Below are 27,242 nucleotides of genomic sequence, written 5' to 3'. Positions count from 1 at the left end.
TTAGATTACCCCACTATGACAGGATGCTAATTCTTGTTGTATTTCAATAGTGTTAAATATAAATTCACACCTGGTAAAGCGAACCTCACAGATATTGCACATGTATGGCTTTTCTCCTGTATGGGTCCTCATGTGTCGTGGCAGCTTCCCTGCCCCCATGATGACTTTATTACAGATTGGACACTGTTGAGAGGCTTTGGGCTTTATCCTCCTCTCTTCTTCCAAAGGCCATGGAGGAAATACTCCACCCAGGTGGGTGGCACTTAAAAAGTTGAGATAAGCGGTATAGTCATTTTCTGCTTTGATATGTCCCAAATGACCTCTTGAGTTGTCAGCAAACATTTCCTTGAAGAAGTCATGATGAAAGGCCACTGCAGGAAGCTCCTCACTCTCCTCTTCCTCCTTAATTTTTCTCTTTTTGATCACCAAATCCAAAGGCCCATTGTCTACTTGCTGCTCTTGTAGCTGGGAAAAGGCACCAAAATTTCCATTCCATATATGAGGAAAGAAACCCGGTGCAAACTGAGATAAGGCTGGTCTTATTTCTGGAATGCTAGATTTAGGGTAAAGGTTTTCTTTTAGTAGTGATTCAATAGAAAAGTCTCTTATCACCCCCAAGTGGTTAGAAGAACTGTTGACTGGGTAATGGTTGGGAAAGTCTCTAGGTGACTCTTGATATGTGTCTTCTGTAAGGTCAGACAATGAAGGGCTTTGGTGGCAGCTTTCTTCTTGAACATCTGTTTGGTTTTCCTGGTTGATAAAATCTTCAGTTTCATCTTCATCGTCATCCTCATCATCCTCATCATCCTCTTCCTCCTCCTCCTCCTCTTCTTCTTTCTCATCATCTTCCTCTTCTACTTCTCTATTGGTCTCCATGATTTCAAGGCATACGCGAATGACACACTGAATCTCCAGCATCTCAGCCGCGCTGAGGATATGCTTGACATTTGAGGTGGTAATGGTCAGTGTTGAGGTGTAGGCAAACTCCAAAATGGCAGAAAGTGCTTCGGGTTGGACAAAGTCAATCTCGTAAACCTGGGGCTGATCTGCTAAAGTGCTTGCAGTGAAGAGTTTTTTAAAGTACTTGCTGCAGGCAGCAAGGACAGACCTGTGGGTCCTGTACTCCTGATCCTGCACAATGAGGATGACATCACAGAAGAGTCCGTCCTGGCGCTGCTCATTTAAACCACACAGGACTTCACTGCTGTGGTTCGGGAATGGGATCCCAATAAGGTCATCAGCTCCACTGGCCATGTTCTCATTTAAAGCCCTAAAATAGAACAAAACAGAAACAAACAAAAAAAAAAAGTAAATAACATAGTAGTTGTTCCTCTGGCCCAGCAGAAACCTGCAACTATGGTTTAACATTTCTGCTCTGGATTTTTCTCCATCTGCAGTGCACGTTTGTGTAAATAAAAAAAAAATTGGACAATGTTCAAACAACCCTCCCACCCCACTTACTCTCCATAATATCTGTAATACAGAGAGTACTAATGAATTTTAATAAAGCAAAACTGTCCCACTGAATGGATATTGTGATGCATTGGTAACTGTAATGAGCCATACTGTTCTCTACCATGAAACCTACAATCTCAGTATCCATGCAAAAAGAACATAATTATAACGATTGTACAAAAGTAAGTTAACGATGCTAAACATTTTGTATTCCATGCTTAGACAAAGTGCATTAAAGAAGTTGGAGTAGTTTAAGTATCTCCTCAGACTTCTCTTATTCTGACAGTGGGTGAATTAGAGATGGTTAACGGGATAACTTCAAGTGTTTCATATGCAGATCACACAAAGGGATTTTTGCATAAAATATATTTTCCGTGAAACACAGGCGGTCCATTGCAATCAATACCTATTTGCAATTATTTTGAATCATTCCATTGAACCCTAGATGCGATATGACACATGTACTTAATGAAAAGCTGATATTTTTTTAGTCACCTGATGAAAACCTCATTTAACAGACAAATGCAATTAAGAAGAGAAATAAGCAACCAGGCAACAGTAGATTTAGGGTTCTCCTGTTGCCTGAGCTAGTGGAACTTCTCCTGTACGTCATGAGGTCAAGATTCAAAAGATTTATGTGGTTAAAATCATTTATTTTATTGCATAAATCTAATCACAAAAAAAATCCCTTCCCCTTCAGTCTGGCTGAAATTTGAACATACAAAATGTTTGTGTGCACAGAAGTAGCTGGAAAGAAAGGGCCAAGATGAGGCATGTCTGGGGCAATATTTTCAAATTTAGCCAGTTAGTGCAATATTCAGCAGTAACTGGAAAAATTTTCTACCTTGGGATGGTAACTTTCAATGCGGCGCATGCGCATTCGTTGGCCCATGCCCAGAAACGCAGCCATTTTATAGCATACACACATATATGCACGCATGTTATAAAATAGCCTGACTGCACACACATGCACGCAAATGCGTGCAAATGCTTCTTCTTGTTACGCGTGCCATCCGCGGCAGCCCCGTGGCGCAGCCCTCTCACCTTTCCACACGGACACCAGCTCCTGTTTCCTCGTCGCTGGCGGCAGTGGGGCACCCAGTGTTGCCAGCCAAGATGTTCCTGTTTGTCGGGCCTCTCCGTGTGACCCGCAGAGAGACACTGCCATCAGCTCCGCGCCCCCTCCTAGGCACGCGCACGCGCATCAGTAGTTCTTTTAAAGGGACCGCGGCGGGAACCTGGCTGTGGACCCGGATGCTGATGTCAGACTCTTCAGCGTATAAAACTTCAGGCCTCACTCCATAGCGTTGCCTTTGCAACAGGTCTCCTCGTACTCCTTGTACTCGTTGCTGATCCAAGAATCGTTTTATCATTGTGTTCCTGTTTCCTGTGGTTCCCGGTTCCTGTTTCTTTGCTCCTATTTTGTCTATGTGTTGGACTGACTCTTTGGATTCGACCTCCGCTATGCCTGACTACTCTTCAGCTTGTCTCCAGCCCCGGACCTCCGCTATGCTTGATTACTCTTCAGCTTCTCTCCAGCCCCGGACCTCCGCTATGCCTGATTACTCTTCAGCTTCTCTCCAGCCCCGGACCTCCGCTATGCCTGATTACTCTTCAGCTTCTTTCCAGCCCCGGACCTTCGCTATGCCTGACCACTCTTCAGCTTCTCTCCAGCCCTGGACTTCCGCTACGCCTGACCATGCCTGCCTTCTCAATGTGCTGACCATTGCCTTGACTGACTATGCCTGCCTTCTCTGTGTGCTGACCATTGCCTTGACTGACTACGCCTGCCTTCTCTGTGTGCTGACCATTGCTTTGAACAACTATGCCATAGACTCTTCTGTGTCCAGATTCCTACGTTGCTTGCCACAACTTCCACTTGCCCTTGGCTATGATCCTTGCCTGCCAGTGACGCCTCCTCTTGCTTATCCTCCTGACGTGGACTTACAAGGCTTAGGCCTTCCTTTGCTTGAGCGCCTCCAGCTATTCATTTTTCCTTTGGCGCCTGAATTCTAGTACTGAATCCAGTCCAGGGTAGGACTACGCCATCTACCAGCTGCTGTCTCTGGGCTGAATCACTTCTCATCCCTAATTAACCTTGAGGCCCACCGGCATCCAAAGGCTCAACCCAAGGGGAACGAGGGCTGGAATAGGTGAAGCTCCAGCAGCCTCCAGCTTCAGCCCACTCCACCTGCTGATGGTGGGGACCTGTAGGTCCTCGCCTACGGATTGCGTCAACCCCACCTCAGCCGTGTGCCTAGGAGGAGGCGCAGCGCTGATGTCTCTCTGCGGGTCACACCTCCGACGCAACACTTCTACCGTATAAGTGGGGGGGATTTTAAAAGGCACGTGCTAAAGCCATTGCTAGTTTGCCCAGTTCATTCCCAATTCACCGAGTTAAGGGATAGGACTTCTAAACCCCCCTATTTTAATAGCCTCCCTTCCTCCCTGTTAGCCACACCCTTTAAAACACAGCTGATCTGCCTAGATTGTTTTTGTTTTACAACTTACACATCATCCATAGCAGAAGTAAAGTTACACTGCAGGGGACTCCACCGTGTACGCCAGTGAGTATAAGTATTTACATGCAAATTTTAGGTAGAAATCACAGAACACCCATGCCCTGCCGAAACCATGCCAACACCCTGCCCCTTTTCAAAAACATTTCATTTGTGCGTGCAGCGGCAAATACGCTTGTATCCGGGTGGCTTTTAAAATCCACTCATTGCGCGCCGGCCCAACACATTTGCGCATCCCCTAATTGATGTACACATCGGGCTTTTAAAATTCACCTTTAAGTGCAGCTACACAAATAGCTGCCTTAAGTCTAACTGCAGATTAGCTGCAGATGAATATCTTGAGTGTGGACTGGCTAAAATTAATTGGTTAACATAATCACTCAACAGCACCTACAAAATCTACCCCTTAGGGCCCTCTGCAGTAAGCATTTTTCCCCCAGACCGAAAAATGGGAGGAAACCTTTAGCAAAATTGGTACCTTTGTGGTAAGAGCTCCTGGTTTACAGACTCAGATTCTGAGATGCTCCCCAATTACATAAACAGGCTGGACTAGTGCAGAGAGGGGGACCCTCCCACTTATTAACCAGCTAGGTGATTGAGAATCAAGGCAAGCTTCAACTAGTCAGGGACAATGTAAGCAGCCACCAAGGACAATGTGTGAAGGTTTTCAAGGAAAAAGCATTATCAGTGTGGACTGTGCTCATGCATTTTATCAAAGAAACAGTAACAGGTTTATGCCATTTATGTGACAAAATGCAATCCAGACAACATGAAAGGAGCCATTTTTTATTAAATATTAAAATTTGTGATATCATAATGAAACAAAATATCCTAAAATTGACCACATCATCTTGTTTGCATTAAGTTCTATATACTCAAAAACAAACTATAAAGTCATCAGCAAGGGACTGATATTTTTTGAGAGTTCAGGTTATGACAGTGTAATTTTATTATTATATTCAGACAGTGGGGTGAACTAGATGACCTCCTGATGTCCCTTCCAGCCTTGGCTTTCATGATTAGATTAGATTTCTTATGTGCAAATATGGCTCTAGTGTGTGGAATATTATACAATCCTGAGTGACTTATGGCTTACATGAATGTGAGCTGGGTAGATATGCATCATGGCACGCACAAAACTAATGTAATCCCTGGGCAGGAAGGATCCTTTACTTGGCACCCATGGGAACATAGAAAGAAAAGTAGCGATAGACCTTTTTTACACCACTGCTCCAAGACTGTATACAACTCCTTCTTCCTACTGGATAGCTTTAATCTGCATCCAAGAATTTCAATATGTGGGGACGAACATTAGCTCTTATCCTCTGCTTCTTTGCAATTAAGCCCTGTTTCCATTCTTAGTTCACAGTTTCAATAATTATACAGTCTCAGCATCCAATAAGCACACAGCAGAGTAATTGTGGTTTTCAACTTCTTTACTGATAGTTTGGTTAGATGACTGAATAATGATTACAGCTTAGATTGATTTTCTTCATCAAAGTCAATAAACAAACAACAGATAGGTAGAATAAACTTGTGACTCCTCTTCTTCTAGTAAAATCTTTACTTCTAGTGGAAGCTCTATAGTTGCACAAAATTACTTCTCGCATCCAATTCCTTACTTTCCTTAGTTGTACAGATTAGAATTTGTGTAATTTCTTTTTTTACCTCCCAATTTATTTCCTTTTTGCTCTTCCCACTAGAGGTGGTCGAATATACAATACTGTGCTAATATTTAATCAGAACTTAGTCCCAGATGTAATACTTTTTCTAGAAATCCTCTTTGAATATTTTTAGCTCTTTATGCAGCACCTGAAGGGTATTTCAAGCTCCCTTGTATTTTCCTGAATCCTTTCTGCTCCTTAGGCAGCACTGAGAGGGCACTTCTCACACCTTTAGCAACCTTATCCCAATAGCAAAAACAATTGTGTTACCTTTATGTTGTTTCTTTTTTTTTTCCTATCAGTGCACTTTACTGGGATCCCTTGCTCTAGATGGAATTTGTAACTTCTCTGTATCTTTCTGGATGAAAGATTTCCCTCTTCCAAAGGTTTGGTAAACTGACTCCCAGGTACCATGGGATATCAGCTCCAAGTGGAAAAAATATTAGTTGAACTGAAAAAGGGTTAAAATTAAGCAAGAAGCAGGAAAGGTGGAATAAAACGTCCGTGCCTCCAACCTAAGAGATAGCTCAAAACAGTTAATGCAAAAATATTCTTCCTCTGCAGCAAGTCTCTCTCACTGTGTATGCTCATTAGCAGACATAGCACTTGCAGGTCTTCCTTACCCCAAATCCAGCCTAGAATACAGGATCGTCCCAATTCACTGCAACCAGGAGGACTGGCTTTCACAGGGAAATCTCAGACTGGCTTAAAGGAGTTCAAAATAAGTTTAATGGCAGGTAGATTAGTCAACCGGAAGCTGACCCCTAAATGGGAACTTCCTTACTCCCTTCCTATAAATTAGAAGGAAAATTAGGGGGCAGAGAGCTCCTACTCCAACAAAATTCAAACTAAAATCCAGTAGGATAGCAGGTACTTTGGGATAAGCCACCAGCACTCACCACTTGCATATTCCCCCATGGAGGAGCATGCTCTATGCAAATCTATCTCATGCATATTCATTGTGGATATCCTGAAAACTTGGCCCGTTTGTGGCTCTCAAGGACTAAAGTTGGCCACCCCTGCCCTAGATGGCCTAAACATTTTCCTTATTCATAATTCGGGAAAATCCTTTTAGAACATCATGCCCTATGTTTAATTTAATTTTAATTGCTTATATCACTAATACAGGATGGCCAAATCAGTGTACAATTTATCTAAAATCCTTGATCAGATAATATACAATTTACATACAATACACAGCAAACATATAACATACATACAAACACCCAATACATTAAAAACCAGTTCCTAGTTATTAGCTATGAAGCCTGCATCTACTAAAGTAACTCATATGGGTTTGCTTGTCAGCAGCTCTAGAGCAACTCTAGCTGTGTGATGTGAATATCTCAAACATTATTAAATAACCCTGGCTAATTATAAACATGTCATATTCCCCCCAAGCAATTTAAAATAAAGGGAATTCCCAACAAAGGAAAAAACCCCTTTTAACACTAGCTGGTTATTATATGCATTTATCTTTTGTGTGCCTTTCTATTATTGTTGATTTCGGGCATCTCAGAAAGCCTTTAACAAGGAATACTGTAATTCCTCTCAGTTGCAGAGATACATTGCGACTTTCTGGAACAGTCAGGGGTTACAAATAGCCAGACCTGGCGATACTGGGTGTGCATACCGAGCCAAACCAGCCGGCAGCTGAAGAGGAAGAGAGGCCGCTGGCAAAGTTCAACCCACCGGCAGCTGAAGAGGAAGAGAGGCTGCTGGCTGCGGCAAATTTCAACCCGCCGGTGGGTTGAACTACCGCACCACTGCAGTAGTTCGATACCATACCACCCCAGTGTTCCCTCCTGCTTCAGCGCTAACTCCCCTCCCCCAGGGACAATGAGAAGAGGAGCCGGCCGGGCCCTGGTGCAGCTCATCCCACCTTGGCCCGAAGAGAAGCCCGCGGGGCTGTGATGGAGCTCGTTCTGCCAGGCCTGAAGAGAACAATAGGCCGTGAATGCGTGTGTCTGAGTCTATGTGAGAGTTTATGTATGTGTGTATGTCCGCGTGCGAGCCCGTCTGTGTCTGTGTGAAAGCTTGTGTGTGTGTGTGGCTGTGTAACAGCCTGTATGCATGTGTGTGGCCGTGTGAGAGCCTATGTGCTTGTATGTGTTTCTGTGAGTGCCTGTATGCATGTGTGTGTGTCTGAGTGAGGCTTTTGTGTGTGTGCCTGGAGAGCCTATGTATCACATATAGGCTTTCACAGGCATGCGCACACACAAATTATGGGGCAGATTTTCAAAGGGGTACGCGCGTAAGATACGCACATAAGCCCCGAAAAGCTGCCCCTTCCACCCCCTGCGCGCGCTGAGCCTATGTTGCATAGGCTCGGTGGCGCGTGCAAGCTCCTCAATGCACGTAAGTCCCGGGGCTTTCCTGGGGGGGGGGGGGGGTGTGTCGTGTTGGGGGGCATGTCGCGGCAGCGCGTCATTGGGGGGCGTACCGGGAATGGGGCCGTGGGTGTGGTTCCGGCCCGGGGGCATTTCAGGGGCATGGCCAAGGCCTCTGAAACTGCTCCCGGGCCGGGGAATTGCCAGCTGGCACATGCAAGTTACGCCTGCCTCGGGCAGGCATAACTTTTATAATAAAGGTATGTGGGGGGGTTTAGATAGGGCTGGGGGGGTGGGTTAGGTAGGGGAAGGTGGGCGGGCTGCCAATTTTGTGCAGCCTTGCGTGCACCAACCCTGGATTTTAAAAGATACGCGCGGCTACGTGCGTATCTATTAAAATCTGGCATATTCTTGTTTGCGCCGGGTGCGTGAACAAAAGTACGCGTGCGCGTACTTTTTAAAAATCTGCCCCTATGTGTCTGAGGGAGAGAAGGAGTATGTGAGAGAGCATAGGCATGTATATGAGACAAGGGAATGTGTGAGAGAATCAATATGCTATTGTATGTATGTGAAAGAGACAGAAGATAAATTTATATGGCCCTATCTCCCCGAATCCACGAAAATCTTAGGGCGACTGGAAATCAATAGATCCAAGGTATGGAGAGCAGGAGATTTTGTTTAATCCTTATTAATTTTAATTATTGGGTGTAATTTGATATTTTTGCTGTTTTGAAATATTTTGTTTTTTGGAAAATATTAGAACATTTTTTAATTATTGGATTTTTTGAAATATTATATTGGTGTTTGGGAAATTTTGGATATTCTGTTCATTAACTAGTTTAAAATATTTATTTTTCTTTTAATATGATTTTACCATTATTATGTTTTATATTTCTCAATTTTATATTTTATGAAGAATGGTTATATTTTTGTTTTCTATTGTTGCTCTGCATATAGAGGCTGGCTTGTTGTGGGTTCCAGTTTATTTCTTCTCAGCACATTTCTATTTATACTTTCTTTATTCTGTATTTGGTCAGGGTCTGTCTGTATTCTGCATATGTGATGGAGCTGAGCTATTTTGCTGGCATGTAGTTTCGGTGTAGGGATCTATAGCAGCCTGGCTTGTTCTATTTTCCCAATAGGAGGTGTATTGGTGTTCTAGGGCCGGGTGTAATATTTGCAGTATTGCTTTTTCATAGATAAGGTTGCTACTGTTTGAGTGCTTGTAGTTAGGATTGTTTTGGTGTGGGAGTTTTACTATATTGAAATGGTAATTATGTTTGTTCATGGCTTTCTAAGGTGCATTATAAATTCCATAGGAGTTCCAAGTGTCTTTTTTGCAGAGTTTCTGGTTGGCACCACAGCAGTGCATGTAAATATAATATATATGTTATAAGTGATACTTTGCTTCAGGAGACTGTACTTGTGAATGTTCTTTTTCATGTAAAATTTGTTACAAGTAAATAATTACATTTTGTGTGGCTATAGAGGGTATAGGAGTGTGGGGAGTGGTGTGTGTGCAAGGCTGTAAGGTTTTCCTAGGGTAGATAATGCCCTTCCCTTGACCATGGGTTCTGTGGAGGAGTGGATGGGTGCCAGTTTTTGAAAAATATAGATTTCTGGAGGGAGCTGGGCTTTATGTGACCGGCCTGGGTCAAAGACTGAATGAATCGGGGGAGGGGGAGCAGTACAGTAATTGTTTGCACAGGGCAGCAACAAAGCTAGCACCAGCCCTGCAAATAGCACAATAACATTTGAAACGCTGTTGTATTTTGATCTGTGAACATTTTGCTCATGCAAGAGTAAGTCTTGCTGCGTGTTTTACAGATCAGACTTTTAAGCAGTGGGGTTCTCATGCTGCGCCGGCTTCCTCCTACCCAGTGATGATCAATAACTAGGGCGGTGACCTTGCTGTTATCTCTCCCCACCTCATCCACCCACACACCCACACCCAAACAGTTCATACAGAATGGTTAGCATGTGGGAGCAGGAAAAGCCAAGGCCATGGGAAAAAGTGAAATCTGTAACAAGAGCAAACCAGCTGCTTCGGGACCACCTATATCCGCATGTCACTTTTTAGCAGAAAGCAGGCTCTCAGTATTTCCCTTTTTTCCAAAACTGGATAGTTGATTTTCCCAGGAGTTTTCCTTCAGGATGACACAGCTCATAATATTCATCTAAAATTAACTAGGGCAGAATAAAAATGAACAGGTGAGAAAATTTGGTTTATACAAAAAAGAAAAAGTAAACTAACCAAACAGGCAACTGCATTTATTTTATGGAGGAAAAAGTGATGTGGGTTACACTCCAACAACTCAAGTCTGCAAAATTGCTGAGCTGAAGATAATTAGCTAGAGGTAGTCTGTTTTTCTTGTGCAGCACAAAGATATGTGAACCTGCTCAGGGAATATTCAGTTACCCCTGTACTTATTTGCTCCCTTACACATGTTTTGCAGACCTCTAACTTTTCATAGAATAGATACCAGAGTTACTCAGTTGGAAAGCTAAGTACTTACATTTCTCAGTTAGTAGCTAATTATTCTAAAGACCAAAACATTCAGGTTTAGAGGCAAAGTTTTGCTCTCTGACTGCGATATAATCATATCAGGCTGTAATCTGTTCAATGACAAGGTAGGCAGAAAGGAAAGAGGAGAAGAGCTTTATATCATATGTGACATTAAAGCAACGGAAATGTAAGGATTATGGGGAAGAGGGAGGCACTGTGAGTCATCTTAGAAAGGAGAAATGGCACTTGCAAATTATGTCACTGTTATCTGCAGACCTCCAGCACAGACAATAGAATTCAATAGGTCAAAGGTTGCATGAAGGAGGAAGTGTGGCTGGTGGGAGATTTTACCTTGCCAGATGCTGAAGGGAGCAACCCTGCTGCAGAAACAGAGGGAGGGAGATACTGGACTCCTTGGAAGGGATGATTCGTAAGCAACTGGTAACAGAATCCGTATGGGAGGGGAAGACGTTGAACCTTCTACTGACAGATGAGGAGAGTATTTTCAGTGTCACAGTAGGTGGTCTCCTGAGATTCAATGATCACCAGACCCTGTGATTTAATATAAGAGATAAGGGTCCTGATCTCCAAAGTACCAATTTTGTTAAGACGGGGGAGTACCTTAAAGAGGTACCGACGGACACGGTTGGAAAATCTATTCGAAGCAAAAGTAAAGTTCAGGAAAAGAGGTGGTGGAATAAGAATAATATATAATAAACTATCATATCAGCTTCGTGTGAAAACACACCTGGCAACTGGATGAGGATTTGTTCAAAATGCAGACTGCATCAGAAGCTATGGAGGCTAAGTGAGGATGGCCTGACATTCTAGGGAAGCAGTGTGAAGAGAGCAGGATCATCTATTTATACACCTTTGCTTGCAACCTTTTTTTATGCACAAAGGGACAGATTTTAAAAGGTACACGTGAGGCGTACATCTGTGTGTGCTACCTGGCACGCACAAATTTACGCCCGATTTTATAACATGTGCGCGCATGTTATAAAATCAGGGGTCGGCGCGTGCAAGGGGGTGCACACTAGAGCACCTTGCGCGCACCGATCCCTCGGGGAGACCAGCTGGCTTTCCCCGTTCCCTCTCCCCCTCATTTTCCCCTCCCTTCCCCTCCCTGTCCTACCCCCAGCCCCAGCCCCAGCCTGAAAAAAAACCCCGTACCTTTATCTCACAAGTTATGCCTGCCAGAGGCGCGCGATCCCCCTGTGTGCCAGAGTCCTCGGCCACGCCACCCGGACTGCCCCCAGATCGCCCCACCATGCCCCCGTCCCGCACCCTGCCCGCCCATTCAGAAAAGCCCCGGGACATATGCGCGTCCCGGGGCTTTATGCGCGCCGCCAGGCCTTTTGAAAATAGGCCCGGCGCGCGTCACCCCACTACACGCAAAAATCCTCCTGGATTTACGTGCATAGGTCTTTGAAAATCTGTCCCTTAGGGATCAGGCACCATGGGCTTTAGACTGTTGTTTCTTAAAATGTTTTCAAGGGAAGTATGTGCATTTTAGTTTGTCCTACATTGTTGCACTTCAGAAACATCTCTTAGGTGCTACTTAGATACAAACATTCGAATTAACGACATGAAAGATTTGCATGAGGAATTGCTATCATGCGTGTGGTACTGTAGGCACCAATTTTCTAACAGCCTGCATAGGGCTGAAATCTGCATGTAAAACGTACACGTGGACTTCAGCCCGAATATTCAAAGCAGATTTACATGCATAAGACCGTTTTAAAAATTAGCAGGTATGCGTACCCTGCATAACATAGACACACAATGCCTCCTTGGGAACACACGTAAATAGTTTTCCTGACCCAGGGATATCTCTTTCAAATACACATAATAGTATGTCAGAAATCACTTATGTGTGTACTTTTACACATGCAATCCCCAAGGTAATTTGCAAAAAGCCTATGTATGCATATAAAACTACATTTTATGCATGCATATGCTTTTGAAAATTAGCCCCTTAATGCCTGAAGTCCCATCACATAATCAGCTTACAAGATATTTTCACATTAAGCTGGTATGATGGTTTAATGCAGGGATCTTCAAGCTTTGGCTGAATTTTATGAGGTCCCCGGCAGCAACAGCAGAAGGAGCTTGATCTGGTCTGTAGTGGTGGTGGTGAATCTGCTCAGGGATTTGAAGTCCGAAGTGCTAGTGACAGCACATCAGAGCAGCATGTGTGGGCGTGCTGTTGCAAAGCCACTAGTGATTGACTGCATTACGCACTGCTGGCATTAGTGCTCCTTGTGCAGGTAGAGCCACTTGCGCCAAGGACAGATGGAGTGGCTGCAGTACAGTCATAAACAAGCCAATGCAATATCGATGCGTATTAAAGGGGCGCTCATGACTGAGCACCCGCTCCATTAACATTACGTTGGCCTACCTCTCCTGGGCACCCACGGGTTAGAAAAACCGGATGCTCGTTAATTGAGCGTCCCTTTTCCTAACCTGACCTTGGCACCCTTTTAAAAAAAATTTTTTTGGGTGGGACATTTGTAATTTTTTAGTTCCTCCGACAAAATGAATGCCTAATTTTGGCGAGTAAAAATGTGCGCATCAGGCATGTGATGAGCGCTATAACCTACGTGCGTGAATGGACATGGGGTTTGGACGCACCAACCCAGATTTTGCATCAGGGGTTATAGATGCTTGCCCAAAATGTGCATCCAGTCGCACATTGAGCCGTGCACTGCGGCCAGTGCATGGTAATGCATCGGCCGCCACCTGAAGGAGTTTTCAGGCACTGGGGAGGGTGGTGCAAGACACGGGGAGGAAAGCACTGGCAGTACTGAGTTATAAACCCTGTAGAGCTGTCAGGAGAAGCCAGGTAAGGATGATGGTTCCTGGAACTCCCAACCATACCAACATCTCTTCAGAACTGGTGGGGAGGGGTATGGCCATCTTCTCCTATGGATTCAGGTTTTGGAGGTGCAGACTGCATAAATTCTTATTATTATAACTCAGATACCAAGACATAAGAACATAAGAAATTGCCATGCTGGATCAGACCAAGGGTCCAAAAAGCCCAGCATCCTGTTTCCAATAGGTCTGAGTGTATCTCCAACAGGACTGAGTGTATCTCCCTGGATTAGGTTCTCCAGAGAGGGTTCTTTTTCTCCTACCACTAATCTGACATGTTGCAAGAGAGGGGAGCGAGACGTGCAGGGTTGGATTTGTCAGTAGGCACACTGGGCCCGTGCCTAGGGCAGCAGAATTCGGGGGGCGGGTTGGCAGCAGCCTGACTAAAGATTTGTGCATTTGTTTAAATGTGTTTTTTTTCATTTTTTTTGTGCATATTAAATAAAAACAAACATTTAATGAAAACAACACACAAAACTAATTTTAAAAGTGAAACAAACAGGACCCCCCCCCCTCCAAACTTTTCTGGCTGCATTTCCCTCTTCAGCTGTGCTGAATCCCTCTCAGCAGAGAAGAGCCCTGTTTCCTGATCCAGCCTCTTCTCTGCAGGCAGCATGCAAGGAAGAGGAGATTAGGAGGGGCCGAGTACAGGGTGGGAAGAGAGGCTGGGAGCTGAGAGGGAGATCAGCTGCAGGATGTATGTCTGTGTGTGAGAGAGAAGGGAAAAGGGTAGGGGGCAGTGCTTGTGGGAGAGACAAGGGATTAGTGCCGAGTGTGTGTGTGTGTGTGTGTGCGCGCGTGTGTGCGCGCGTGTGTGTGTGTCAGACTGCGTAAGATGTAAGAGAGGGCGGTGCAAGGAGGAGCAGGACCGCAGCATGGTAGGGATACCTCCCTCCTCTCCTCAGATCCTGGAACCTCCCTTCCCTCCTTTCTGCTTCTCCCTCCTCCCCAGATCCTGCAATCCACTCCCCCACCCTTCCTCCTGCCCCCCTGCCATTCCTCAATCTAAGAACCTCTCTCTCTCTCTTCCTCCTCTTCCCCATCTCCCCTCCAGCCCATCACTGGTCCCCCTTCCTCCTCACCCCTTTCCTAATCCTCCTCTCCCCTCCATCTCTGAGGTCCTCTCTCTGTACTGATGCTTAAGATCACTTTTCTTCACCCAATAAAAATAAACGATTCTAATAATTATAGACTAAAACTACTTTATTTGTAGAACGTAATATAAAAGATGGAAATAGTTGCCAGTTAGCTGCCACAGGAAATTTCTGCTCCCTGTTGTTCAACCTTGGTGGGGGGTGGGGGTGGAGAGAGGGTTGACAGGCAGCAACAGCACCGACAGTGTCTAGGGGCACCTAAATCCGTCACTGGAGAGATGGGGGGGGGGGGGGGGGGGGAAGACATATGAAAGAGGGAAGCATTAGAGAGGGAGCAGAAGTGGAAAGGGGATTGTGAGTGAGAATGCACTACCCACACTCACACCATCCTGTCATCCATCCACGCTCCCTGCCACCTGCTTCCTTAGGGGGGGGGGGGGGCATCTATTAGGCAAGGGGGGAGATAGCAGGCAAGGTGGCTGGGGGTGTGATAGGGTTGCAACTTCGGAGGAATCTAGAAATATTATTACCGACACCATCTCCCATACGTCTACACCCCTGAGAACCCTGCACCCTGCCTTCCTCCTTCCTCAGCATTTCAAACCAACGAAAGGGCCAGACATGGTCCCCCCCCCCTCCCCCCTCTCAAACTCTTCCCAGCGTACAGCTTCAAGGAGCTCTCCCCCCTCCTTCCCTCACCCCCACCTCCCTGGCCCTATCAGTGCTTTGAAATGTCCTATATGGTCCTTCTTTTGAAATGTTTGGGGACCCCTAGTTTAGTGTAAACTATTATTCCTATTCTACCACCTCTTTTTCTCAAAATTTAAAAATGACGGTGACATTTCTTTTTTTTGGTCTTTTGTGATTTGATATGTTTAAATCAGAAGAAACCATTGTGGGCTGACTCAATAATCATTGACAAGTACTAGATACTGCCAGATTGAAGACCTGGATTTGGTTCCCAGGCCAGACAGACTAAGGCTTCCTGGGTTGGCCAGGGACGCGTCCTAGCCATCATACAACGGGTGACACATAATGGTGATAGTTACAGCCCATGACTGCAGGGTTCTGCTGCATGGCCCTCCGCTGGGGACTGTCTCTTCAATGGCTGGGTAAATCAGTTGGGAGGCGAATAGAAAGAGGGGAAAAACCTTGTATAGTTGTGACTGAAGGGTCATGACATCATAGCCCAATGGAGGCCTTCTCCAATTGACCTGGAAGCCCCAGAAGAGCAGACGTAAACTGCTGAGCCAATGTTGTACTGTGCTGTGTAGCTCTGCCCCACCCCTAGTGAGTGCGTTGGTTTTGGGACTGGGTTACTACACTTTGTATTTTTGTATTGAAATTGTTTTGTTTTTTTTTACTGTTGTAAGCCGCTTCGGGGCCTTTGTTTGTAGAAGTCAATCTATAAATGTAAAATGAAAAGAAAAAGGAAACAAAACACAAACAAATAGCCTATGCGAGAGCAACACCCCATTAAATAGGGACCTTCATTTCAGTTTTTATTTTATTTTTCCTGGGATTTTCAGTGTTATGGAATCTATGGAAAAATTACTTTTCCACTGCTTTTTTTTTTTTTTGTTATAACATTGAAATCCCAAGGAAAAAAAGTAAAACTGAAAACAGAGGTCCCAACCTTTATATTAGGGGAGTTAAAAAAAAAAAAAAAAAAAAGGAGGCAAAGAGACCTCTATGCTTTTCAGAAGAGGTGACTGAAAGGATAAGGGCAAAACGATTAGCACTCAAAAGGTATAAGGGCTCTCAGAGAGAAAGGTCCCTGGAAAGGTGAAGGGAGGCAGGGAAAGTGATAAGGCAGCAAAGTCAGCAATGGGGTTAAAAATAGCTGACAGTAAGCAGGGTAACATGACCGGAGGACATGCAGAAGTGGAACTGTAGGACCAAAAACTGTAAATGATGTATGTGTGAGAGACAAAAAAGGAATCATATTTTTGTTCAATGTTTACTGACCAAGGGATTGCAGAAGGCTTGCAGACAGATAGAAGCAGTCCACATGTTAGAAGGTTCGAGAGGACTCCCTGTACAGAAGGGAGCGTTTGCATAGGTCTCGCAAAACCATTTGTTTATTTCTTTATTTGTATTTATTATTTGATTTAGATTCAGCCACTTGAAAAAGGATTACATTCAGGTCCTGGAGGTAAAAAAGTAAACAAGGCAGCGGGGCCAGATATCCTTAAGATATTAAAGGAGCTTAAAGAAGTTCTGGCAGCTCCACTGCCAGTTTTATTCAGCAACGTTCTGGAGACAGGAATCGTGCCAGAGGACTGGGGATGGGCAGATGTTGTCCCTCTTTGGAAAAATGGAAACAGGAAAGAGGCTGGTAAATCACATGCCAGTCAGTTTAACTTTGGCGATGGGTAAATAAATGGGATTACTAAGGATAGCAGAACATTTTGAACCTTGTGGATTAAGGGATGCAAGACAGCATGGTTTTGCTAGAGGAAGACCATGTCAAATAAACGTAATCAATTTCTTTGACTAGGTGACCAAAAATGAGGTCAGGGGCAAGCAAGGGATATGTTAAATTTGGATTTCAGTAAGATTTTTAACACTGATCCATATAGGAGACTCATAAATAAGTTGAGCAGCCTGGGGTGGATCTAAAGGTAGAGTAGTTGCACTGGAGAAAGTGCAGAGAAGGGCAACCAAAATGATAAGGGGCATGGAACGGCTGCCCTATGAGGAAAGGCTAAAGAAGTTAGGGCTGTTCAGTCTGGGGAAGAGACAGCGGAGGGGGGATATGATAGAGGTGTACAAATTCATGAAAGGACTTGAACAGGTTAATGTAAATCAGTTATTTACTCTCTCAGATAATAGAAGGACTAGGGGGCACTTCATGAATTAGCAAGTAGCTCATTTAAAACAAATCCAAGAAAATTATTTTTCACTCAGTGCATAGTTAAGCTCTGGAATTCACTGCCAGAGGATGTGGTTATGGCAGTAAGTGTAACTGGGTTTAAAAAAGGTTTGGATAAGTTCCTAGAGGAAAAATTCATAAACTGCTATTAATTAATAAGCAACCGTAGCTTGAGAGCTATTTAATGTTTGGGTACTTGTGACTTGGATTGGCCACTGTTGGAAACAGGATGCTGGGCTTGAGGGACCCTTGGTCTGACCCAGTATGGCAATTCTTATGTTCTTAGTAATAAACAATAGAAGATAGTGGTAAATGGAATTCATGCCAAAGAAAGGGAAGATATCGGTGGAAAGCTGGGTCCAGTTCTGTTCAATATTTTTATATGTAGGGACCTTTAGATTCCTCTCTATTATATGAGTCTCATTTCCAAGAATATGTTTTAAGAATAAAGAGTATGTGGTATGTTCCATTTGTAAGAGCACTCCGGTTTTCTGAGTGCCAGAGCGGAATGTGAAGGAATAGTGACATAGTGTGAAGGAGCAGATGTAGACTCAGGGGCAGGAGTCTGTAAGCTCCCTACTAAGGAGTAATGAAAGGGAAAGTGAGAACGCTCTTGCTCTAGTAATTTTCAGGAAGGAAAGCGTCCTATCCATGAAACAAGAGCATTCTAGCTGGCTTGTCTAGAAAGGATCTGAGACCCATACAGCAATCTGTTTCGATTCTACAGAGGAGAAGTAGACTGACTTATCCAGTCATTGTAACAAGGTGCCAGAACAGTGCTCTACAGAGGGGAACATAGGCATTGCACCAACATAGTATTAAATGAAAGGACATGAATGTATTCTGCAGAGGTGCTGCTAAATAGGATTTTCAGGTACAAGTGCATCCTTAAAAGGTACAAAATTAAATAAATTAACAAAGTAGCAGAACCTGCCTGTTTGAGGTACTGGATAAGTAAATAGGGACTACAGAGTCATAAGAACTAAGAAGTGCCATGTTGGAACAGTTGAACCCAGCAGCCTATCTCCGACGGTGGCCAGTCCGAGTCACACGTACCCTGCAGATTCCCAATAGTTCATCTCTTTTTCCCAAGTCTACCTGGCTAATAACTGTTTATGGACCTTTCCTTCAGGAACTTATCTAATCCTTTTAAACCCCACTGTGTTAGTTGTTTTGACCGCATACTTTGGCAACACATTCCTTAGCTTTATTATGTGCTGAGTGGAAAAAAATACTTTCTATGATTTGTTTTAAATCTTCCGGTTGCTAGTTTCATGGAGTTTCCCCTAGTCCTGGTGTTATTCTCCATCTACCCGCTCTACCCCACTCATGATTTTATAAATCTCAGTCATATCCCCTCAGTTGTCTCTTTTCCAAGATAAAGAGCTCTAATCTGTTTAACCTTTCTACACAGGGAGCTTTTCCATCTCTTTTATTATTTTTGTCTCACTTCTTTGTATCTTTTCTATGTCCACTATGTTGTTTTTGAGATGAGGTGACCAGAACTGCATACAATACTCAACCATGGATCTATACAAAAGCATTATCATATTCTTAGTTTTATTCTCAATTCCTTTCCAAACAATTCCTAACCTTCTATTTGCTTTTTTGAACACTGTCGCACACTGAGCTGAAGATTTCAAGGTATTGTCCACAAGGACTCCAAGGTCCTTTTCCTAGGTGGTGCCTCCTAACACAGAACCCAGCATCATGTACCTCTAGTTGGGATTATGTTTCCCTATGGGGCATTATTTTGCATTTGTCCATATTAAATTTTATCTACCATTTAGATGCCCCATCTCCTAGTCTCACGAGGGCCTTCTGCAGATTCTCACAATCTGCTGCTGCTTCAATGATTCAAAACAATTCTTGTCATCTGCAAATTTGGTCACTTCACTCATTGTTGCTTTCTCCAGATCATTTATGAATATGCTAAATAGCACAGGTCTCAGTTCATACCTCTGTGGCACTTCACCAATGGTGAGACCGCACCATTCAATACTGTGCCACATCTCAAAAAAGATACAGTTGCAGTGGAGAAGGTACAGAGAACAGTAACAAAAATGATAAAGGGGATGGAACAGCTCCCCTATGAGGAAAGGCTTAAGAGGTTAGGACTGTTCAGCTTGGAGAAGAGACGGCTGAGGGGGGATATGATAGAGGTCTTTAAGATCATGAGAGTTCTTAAACGAGTAGATGTGAATCGGTTATTTACACTTTTGAATAATAGGACTAGAGGGCATTCCATGAAGTTAGCAAGTAGTACATTTAAGACTAATTGGAGAAAGTTCTTTTTCACTCAGCGCACAATTAAGCTCTGGAATTTGTTGCCAGAGGATGTGGTTAGTGAAGTTAGTGTAGCTGGGTTCAAAAAAGGTTTGGATAAGTCTTGGAGGAGAAATCCATTAACTGCTATTAATCAAGTTTACTTAGAGAGTAGCCACTGCTATCAATTGTACCAGTAGCATGGGATCTTCTTGGTGTTTGGGTAATTGCCAGGTTCTTGTGGCCTGGTTTGGCCTCTGTTGGAAACAGGATGCTGGGCTTGATGGACCCTTGGTCTGACCCAGCATGGCAATTTCTTATGTTCTTATGTTCTTAATGACCTTGTAAATCTGACCATTTAGTCTTACTCACTGTTTCCTGTCTTTTATACAGCTACAATTCCATAAAAGGATACTGCATCCATTCCCATGAGTTCCCAATTTTTTGAGGAGTCTCTCATGAGGGAATTTGTCAAAAGCTTTCTGAAAATCCAAATACATTATATCAACCTGCTCACCTTTAGCCATATGTTTGTTTATACGTCAAACAAATCTAGTAAATTAGTAAGGCAAGACTTCTCTTTGAAAAAAACACGTTGATTCCCCCCTCCCCAATTCTACCATTATCTATGTGGTCAGGTCAGTAATTTTGTTTTTAAGAATAGCTTCTACCATTTTGCCGGGCACTAACATCAGACTCACCAGTCTATAGTTTCTCAGATCACAACTGGGGCCCTTTCTAAAAACTGGTTTCACATTGTCTTTACCATATAGTCAATAGAGATTCCAGAGTCTTCACCATTCCAAATCGTTTCTACTGAAAAGATTTTGCTACAATAAAGACTTCTGTTTGGAATACCATTCTATGCATGGGAAGTGTTTACTGTGTCCAAGTGACTGCACCCTAAGGGCCTTCAAATTACACTTTCCCTCTGGTTCAAAATGAACTACATCTGGTACCCTTCTTTAGAATGATGACACAGGAGAAGGGGATTACATATAAGTGACACTGCAGGGTAATTGTCAGGAAGGGTGGTCATCATGCAGATGATACAAAGATCTGCAACAGGGTGGACACTCCAGCTGGAGTAGAAAACAAGGAGTGATCTAGAAAGCCTAAGGACTACTCAGAGTTTAGCAAGTAAAATTCAGAGCAAAGTTTCAAGTCATGCTTTTAGGATGGAGGCCAAAACGGTAGCAGAATCCAATAAAGCATGAGATATGCTTAGAAGTGAGCATGTGAGGGTAAAGCCTGAGATCTGGTAGGTTCTACGAGGGCAAACAACTGTAGATTGATCTTGAGATTCTTATCTGCAGTTATTTTCCCTGTTTCAATTTTCTGTCTCAGATTTTAACTGTGAATTTCAAAAAATGTAACTGTACAAACCATCTAGCACATGCTAAGTTTATTGTATAGCTCACTAATATTGTTAAGTTCATATATTTAAAAAAACAAAACCCTACCTTGTATTTGTAACGGAAAGTGCTGAACGGTTACAGAATAATTCCACTGCATAACATGGGCATTAATTGAATCAAGCAATCTCAATGGTTGAAATTTCAGAGATACTAACTGGTGGTTCTATAATTCTATTTGACCATTCTCTGAGGTGCCCTATAATGTGTATTCAAAGAGTTCTCCGACTGTGTTTCCCATAACTCCTCCCACTGGTGTTGTCCCAGGAATACAGCTATGACCAAAGAAAACCACACAAACCACTTATCCACTTCTAGACAAAAACACTGACATCTTTAATCTTCTCCCAGAAATACTGAAGAGGACAGAGGATAGATGATGTGCACCTGATATGGTGGCATGGACAATAACAGTAAACCCTAACTTCGGGATGGAAGCGCTAGCATGGCATTCAGTCTAAGCAGCCCATAACAATGGATCTTCATTTAGACTAATGCTCTATACATGCAATTAAAAAAAAAAAAAGAATTGCTACAACTGTGCAAAAATCTGCAATACTCATATTAAAATATACTTTCTCATACAAATAGCCCTAGATTTGAACCCTGCGAGCTAGGATAGGAAAGGTAGTGGGGTTGGGGGGGGGGGGGGGAGGTCCGTTTCTGCCCAGCTCCTCCACTGCGGTTGCTGGAATGGTTCAGCCCCCCTGCTGCTTATAAACGCAGTCTGCAGCATTGCCAAGCGTGGCATTTTATTTGAGTTAGAGACAATAGGAGTGTTTTTCTTGAGTTGTTTCCCTGCTTGGGTACAGGGTTTCTCAGTCTAGGCCAATACCCTAGTGTGAAGGGGGATCAGTGCTGGCTGGGTGCTAGTTCTATTATTTGAGTAAAGTTTGTGGATGTCTTTTTTTTAACTTTTTGGGGTTTATCCTATGAGAGCCCTGTTACCCCTGGCTGGAGGAATTTGGGATCTCCACCGGGTGGGTTAGATCAGGAGGTAGGGAAAATCCCCCAAATGGTGACCTGCTGCAGGAGGACTACAGGTTTTTTCTAGGTTCCCAGAAGGAAGATTTTGCCCACCCTTCCTGCCTGAAGAGAGAACATCTATAGAGAGATGCTGTGTTCCCTGCTACTGGGGTTTTCCTAAGAAAAATCCTTTTGAGACTACTGAAGAAAGGAACTTTGAGAAAGAATTACTTTTCTATTGTGGAAACACCCAACCGAGTCATCATCCTGGGAGAAAGATGCTTAGAGGTCATTGTGCAGAGACTGTAATTCTTTTGCCAATCAGTATTTCTGAAAGGGGTTTTCCATCCCATCTAAGGACCCCCTACCTGACTGGGAACCTTGCTTGGCTAAACCATAGAGGGTGAGAGAGCTGTTGTGAAAGTGCCAGATTGATATTTAAGAACTCTGACAATAAAGATTTAATTTTGGACACTCAATCTGAGCCTTCAGAGTTTTTTGTGGCACTCACATCCCTTTAACGTTGATAGAGACCTGTTACCTTCCCCAGGAAAAGAAATTGTGAGTCCCTCCTGCCATTTTGGGTCCTCCCACCCCACTGGAAAAAGAGCCCTGTCTCGGGGCCCCTGGACTGTGTTGGAGTGTGGAAAATTAAAGGATTGGCCCCAAGACCCTCATGTGCTCTTGCCATCCTGGCCCCTAAATTGGAGAAAGGGTTACATATACGTTTTTCAAATCTTTGGCAAGTTTTTCCGAACAGCAGCTTAGGCATGGATGTATGAAAATGCTACTTTGAAATTTCTAAGAAATACAAGAAATCACCTGCATACAGTCACCTTTGGGGGAACCCTTCCCCAAATATACAGAAAACAGGTAATTTTCAAGGCATCATGGAGGGGTCACGCACATAAAATTAGCATATATGTGTATATATGCTATTTTAGGAAATACACGAGAGATAGATGCCTTTAGTCTCACAAAAATCTCTCTTAGTTTTCGTATTTTTATTTAATTCCTGAGGTGAGATTAGTGTTTAATAGATAAAATGCACTCCTACCACAATTATATGGAAATTAGAGGGGTGTTTCTATGCTGATATTTCTGAGATCCCTGTGGGGGTATCATATGGCTACATGCAAAACTCAAGAAGAGACTTGAAGAAAGAGATTTTTAAAACAATGTGACCACAGTAAGAAGTGCTAGCCTTTAATGCCAAAAGTGAAACAATTTATTAAATAAGATATCTTACTTTAGAAGAACAATCAGATCCAAGAATAAGACAAGAAATAGAAGCAAACAGACCCAAGGAACAGGTATATTAAGATTATGAACAATCTAGTTATAATGTATTAAAGCATATATTAATGCTTGGATTATTAGAAATGAAACCAAGAAGAGGCATGATATTATTTAATAATACCCAAAAGATGCAAGAATTTTCAGTACTAAAAGGAGGTTTTAGAAGAAGAAGTCATGATGATTTGCAGTTCAAAGAGGGCAGATTCAGTGGTAACATAAGGAAATATTTCTTCCCTTGGGGAAGCAGGCTAAAAATTGGAGCACTCCAGGGCCAGATGGCTCAGTATGTTAAAACTGGTTTATAGTTTTTCATGTCTAGATCACAAACACAGATTAAGTTCTGGTCAGTGGTAACCAAAGGGTCAATAGCATATGAAAGTTGTACAATCTGCATCAAGTGAGTTGTGGTAGTCCAAGCAGTGAGGCCAAAGATGGAACAGGCCAGAAAAACTGGCTACTGAATTAACCTTTCAGTGTTGGGCTAAAGCATACCTCATTCCCGAAAAATTGATACACTTGATTTTAAGCTGTACATCTAAAATGGATGTTCCTTTTTAAATTTAAATTTATCATTTAAAATTTTTATTTAACAAGGCATTGCCTTAAATGCAATATGCATTGGTGATCACAGAAAACATTCATAAGTCAGTTTTCTTTTGCAATTTTAAATGGTTAAAGCTTGGATTTCCCAGAAAAATGTAGTTGCAAGGGAAAAAAAATAATGCAAGTAAAGTTTGTGCAAAAAATCACTGCAGGAATTTGTCCCACAACTTAAATCTAGTCCTCAGAATAGATTAGGAGATTACAAATTGTTATCACTATTTGCATCCACAGCATTGTCAAAACAATAAGGCACCTGATCTGGTCACTATGTAATTTTAACTAATTCATCAAATTCAAAACTGCCATGGAAATCACTGCAGTTGCTTGCAGATAGTCTATAATTCACATTTTGTCCTACAGTGCATTTTATTCTATAAGGTATTTATACAATCTTATATTCTGCTACCTCCAGCCAGTTATTTACAGTGGATGCAGATTACTATGAGTTGACTGTGGAGGTCTACTGATACCTATATCTACCTATCTATCTAAATACAGTTTATATAAAACTCAATATTCTGTAGGTTAGCATTTCAGAGATGCACTTTGTCATTCAGACCTAAGTTAACATCTTCTTTTGGATCATTATACTTTTTTTTCATATATACACAAAAAATATTGTGTATTGTCTGCTGGTTCCTTTCTTGAGCTGTGTCTGAAGCTACAACCAAAGTTAGATTTTATAACCAAAATCCATTTTATAATAGTATAAATAAATATGAAACACCTTTATACCTTTGGGCATAAAGTTTATCTACCACATGTGCAGAAACATCTAACAGAATGCCTTTCAAAGCCCTGAAACTTGTGTGTGGTAAAGTTTTCATATAATGTTATAAGGATGCAGTAAAAATATCACAACTTTTAAAATATCTTGTGCTTTATTTTCTGGACCAACACAAACAAAAAAGAAACTGCCAGTGCTTCTATGGCAGAACTGTGACTTTTAGTATCTGTTTTCTTATACCATAAAAGTTCATTAAAAATGTTTAAAATGAAATATACTCAGCAGTAGTGAGCAGCCTTCAAAATCCAGCACTGGCACTGTCCCTGACATTAAACTGCAAAAAAAGCAGGCGCCTGTATATCCCCTCTCACCGTACCTTCACCACATCCTCCCTGCCAGTCCCGATGGGATATCGCTGAATCAGGGCCTCGCTGTTCTTCTCGGCAGTTTCTCGAGGAGAGAAGGAAGATGCTTTGTATTCAGAACCAACATAAGCTGAGCAGAGACCCATGCACCCAAGCTGGTCCCGTAAAATAGTGTTATTTCCCACAGCTGACATAAAATGATCTCCACAGCAGGTTGAAACACTGCAGCTCCCTCCGGTCGGTGCTGAGATCCGAGCTTCTCTCCAGTCCACGTCTGAGATCTGAGAGCCAGGGAACAAAAATCCACCAAGACACCCAATCCCCTAAGGTTTGACAGCATTCCAAAGGGGCGGATTTTTTTGGCTCACAGGCCCGTGCACCACCTAGAAGCAAGGGCAATACTTAACCTCCCCCCACCCAACAACATCAACACATCAGATCTGAAGGTAAAGACTGACTATTGTGTCTTCTTTCAGCATGTAGGATCGCAGCCAAGACTGTGATTGTAAACCAACCTGCCCTGACCACACCCTAGACTATATTCATAAAACCACAGCCAAACCCCAGCCTTGCCCCTTATGATCACTGCTGTGCAAATTGTAGTTAAAAAAAAAACAAACTTGCTTCGCTTGCTTCCTGCTTCTGCTTACAGGTTTGCAAACTGCACAGTGAATTATGCCTCAGACTTAAAAAAAAAAAAAAAAAGCATTTCACAAGCAGGGGTGAATCCCATTTTAATTTTGTTTGTTTTAAAAAGGAAATCGCAGCCTCAGATTTCTGCCTTTTTTTTCAACAAGCCAGTTTCATTTTTCCACTGCTTATCATTTCTATAGCGCTCGATGGATGCACACTCTAAATAACCAAATTGGAGCAAGCCCTGGGGGGGGCGGGGCCTGGAAGAATCCAACAGCCAAGTCTTGCAGAACTAATGAGCGAGCCCACCGGTGGCCTTCCAAGGCCCCTTGTCAAGTTAAAGACCTAGCACACAGCTGAGGGGGTGCGATGGGGTTCTGGGGCTAGGACAGATGTTTAGGCTTTCTGCTCGTAAGCCTTACTGAGAGGCAGTCAAGGCCGAGGTGGTGCCTGGGGCTGCAAACAAACAGGTCTCTCCATGGCAACCCACTCATTTGGCAGCGGTCCAAATCATCAGAATCACCTTTCAACAACTTTCGCTTTTTTGATTTTAGGGAACAAAATTATTTGCGACAGCGATATCACCTTTTGCATGGGGCACCTGTTGCTGCTGGTGAGCTGGAGAGAGTATCTTTTAGGTACAGGCATCAATTTGGGTCTTTTGATCTCCTCTGTGATTGGGAGATGAACAGCCAGGATCCCATTTAGCATGACTGCCTGGCTCCAACTCAGTCTCAGCTTTTCAAATGCTCTTTCAAGGTTTTTTTTTTTGGAAAAAAAATTTTGTTGGACTCCTAAAGTACCTTGACAGAGGAGCAAAAATTGCATCCCCACCCCACCCCCAGAGTAATTTACCTATTTGTTGTAACTTTGAGCCAGATGACTGCCCTAAGTCCACTGGGTATTGTTAACTTATTACCGCTTTTCACTCCTACACTGCAGTGTAACATACAGGTAGAGATGTCCACTGGCTCCAGTACAGAACTGTAACAATAAAGGTCAATAAACAGGTTTCAGGGGATCCCTTTTTTATTGGATCAACTCAGTAGGCCTGTGACTGGCTATCAGGGCTATGCTCCCCTCACCAGGTCAGTGCAAAGTGATGCTGAGGATGATGATGCCTGAACATGCAGGTATACTTTAGGTTGGATTACAGCATCAGAGGAAGAAGGGGAACAGAGAAGGGGCTGATGTGTTTAGAGGGCGATGAGAATATTGAGAGAGACAAACAGAATCAGCAGAGAACTGTGAAACCAAAGACACCTTAGCTAACAGTCATATTGCACATCCAGAATTCACAGTCCCCTTCCTTCCTCTCTCGCTACTTTCTTTCATATTTCCACACTTAGATTTTAAACCATTCAAAGGCCTTTTCAGGTTCATGTAACTGCACTGGGCCGTGTGCAATGATTATGAATTATAAATAATAAGACTATAACATGTTTGAGGTAATTCTGTTTCTTTGGTAGGAAAGGATTCTATTCCCACTACAGGTGGCTGAATAGCAGAACTGTGCCAAAGCTACCCACTGATCAGCTGTGTTTGCATGAGCTGAAGCATTCAAAATCATTCTTATTATCCTTACTCATTTTCCTATCTTCATCTTCTCTAGGGCCACCATACTAAAGAAAAAGTAATAAAGATGTAAA

The 27,242-nt window shown here is 43.0% G+C and overlaps 1 protein-coding gene across 1 annotated transcript; it reads right to left on the bottom strand.

The window, feature by feature from the left end:
* On the bottom strand, window positions 1–25,425 carry LOC115082385 (zinc finger and BTB domain-containing protein 7C-like). Its single transcript, XM_029586610.1, has 2 exons — window positions 24,972–25,425; window positions 1–1,270 (listed from the first exon to the last, which is right to left on the bottom strand). Exon 2 carries the CDS (start codon window positions 1,252–1,254, stop codon window positions 1–3), a length of 1,254 nt encoding a protein of 417 aa, XP_029442470.1. The 5' UTR covers window positions 1,255–1,270; window positions 24,972–25,425.
* Window positions 25,426–27,242: the final 1,817 nt, after the last annotated feature.

This window comes from Rhinatrema bivittatum, unplaced genomic scaffold, assembly GCF_901001135.1.
Source record: "Rhinatrema bivittatum unplaced genomic scaffold, aRhiBiv1.1, whole genome shotgun sequence".
NCBI classification, from domain to species: domain Eukaryota; kingdom Metazoa; phylum Chordata; class Amphibia; order Gymnophiona; family Rhinatrematidae; genus Rhinatrema; species Rhinatrema bivittatum.
Note: the sequence above shows the minus strand (reverse complement) of the source record. Positions and strands in the feature narration are given on the sequence as shown.

Excerpts from the sequence above, each read along its gene's own strand:
- LOC115082385 (XM_029586610.1), bottom strand. The coding sequence starts at position 1,254 with ATGGCCAGTGGAGCTGATGACCTTATTGGGATCCCATTCCCGAACCAC.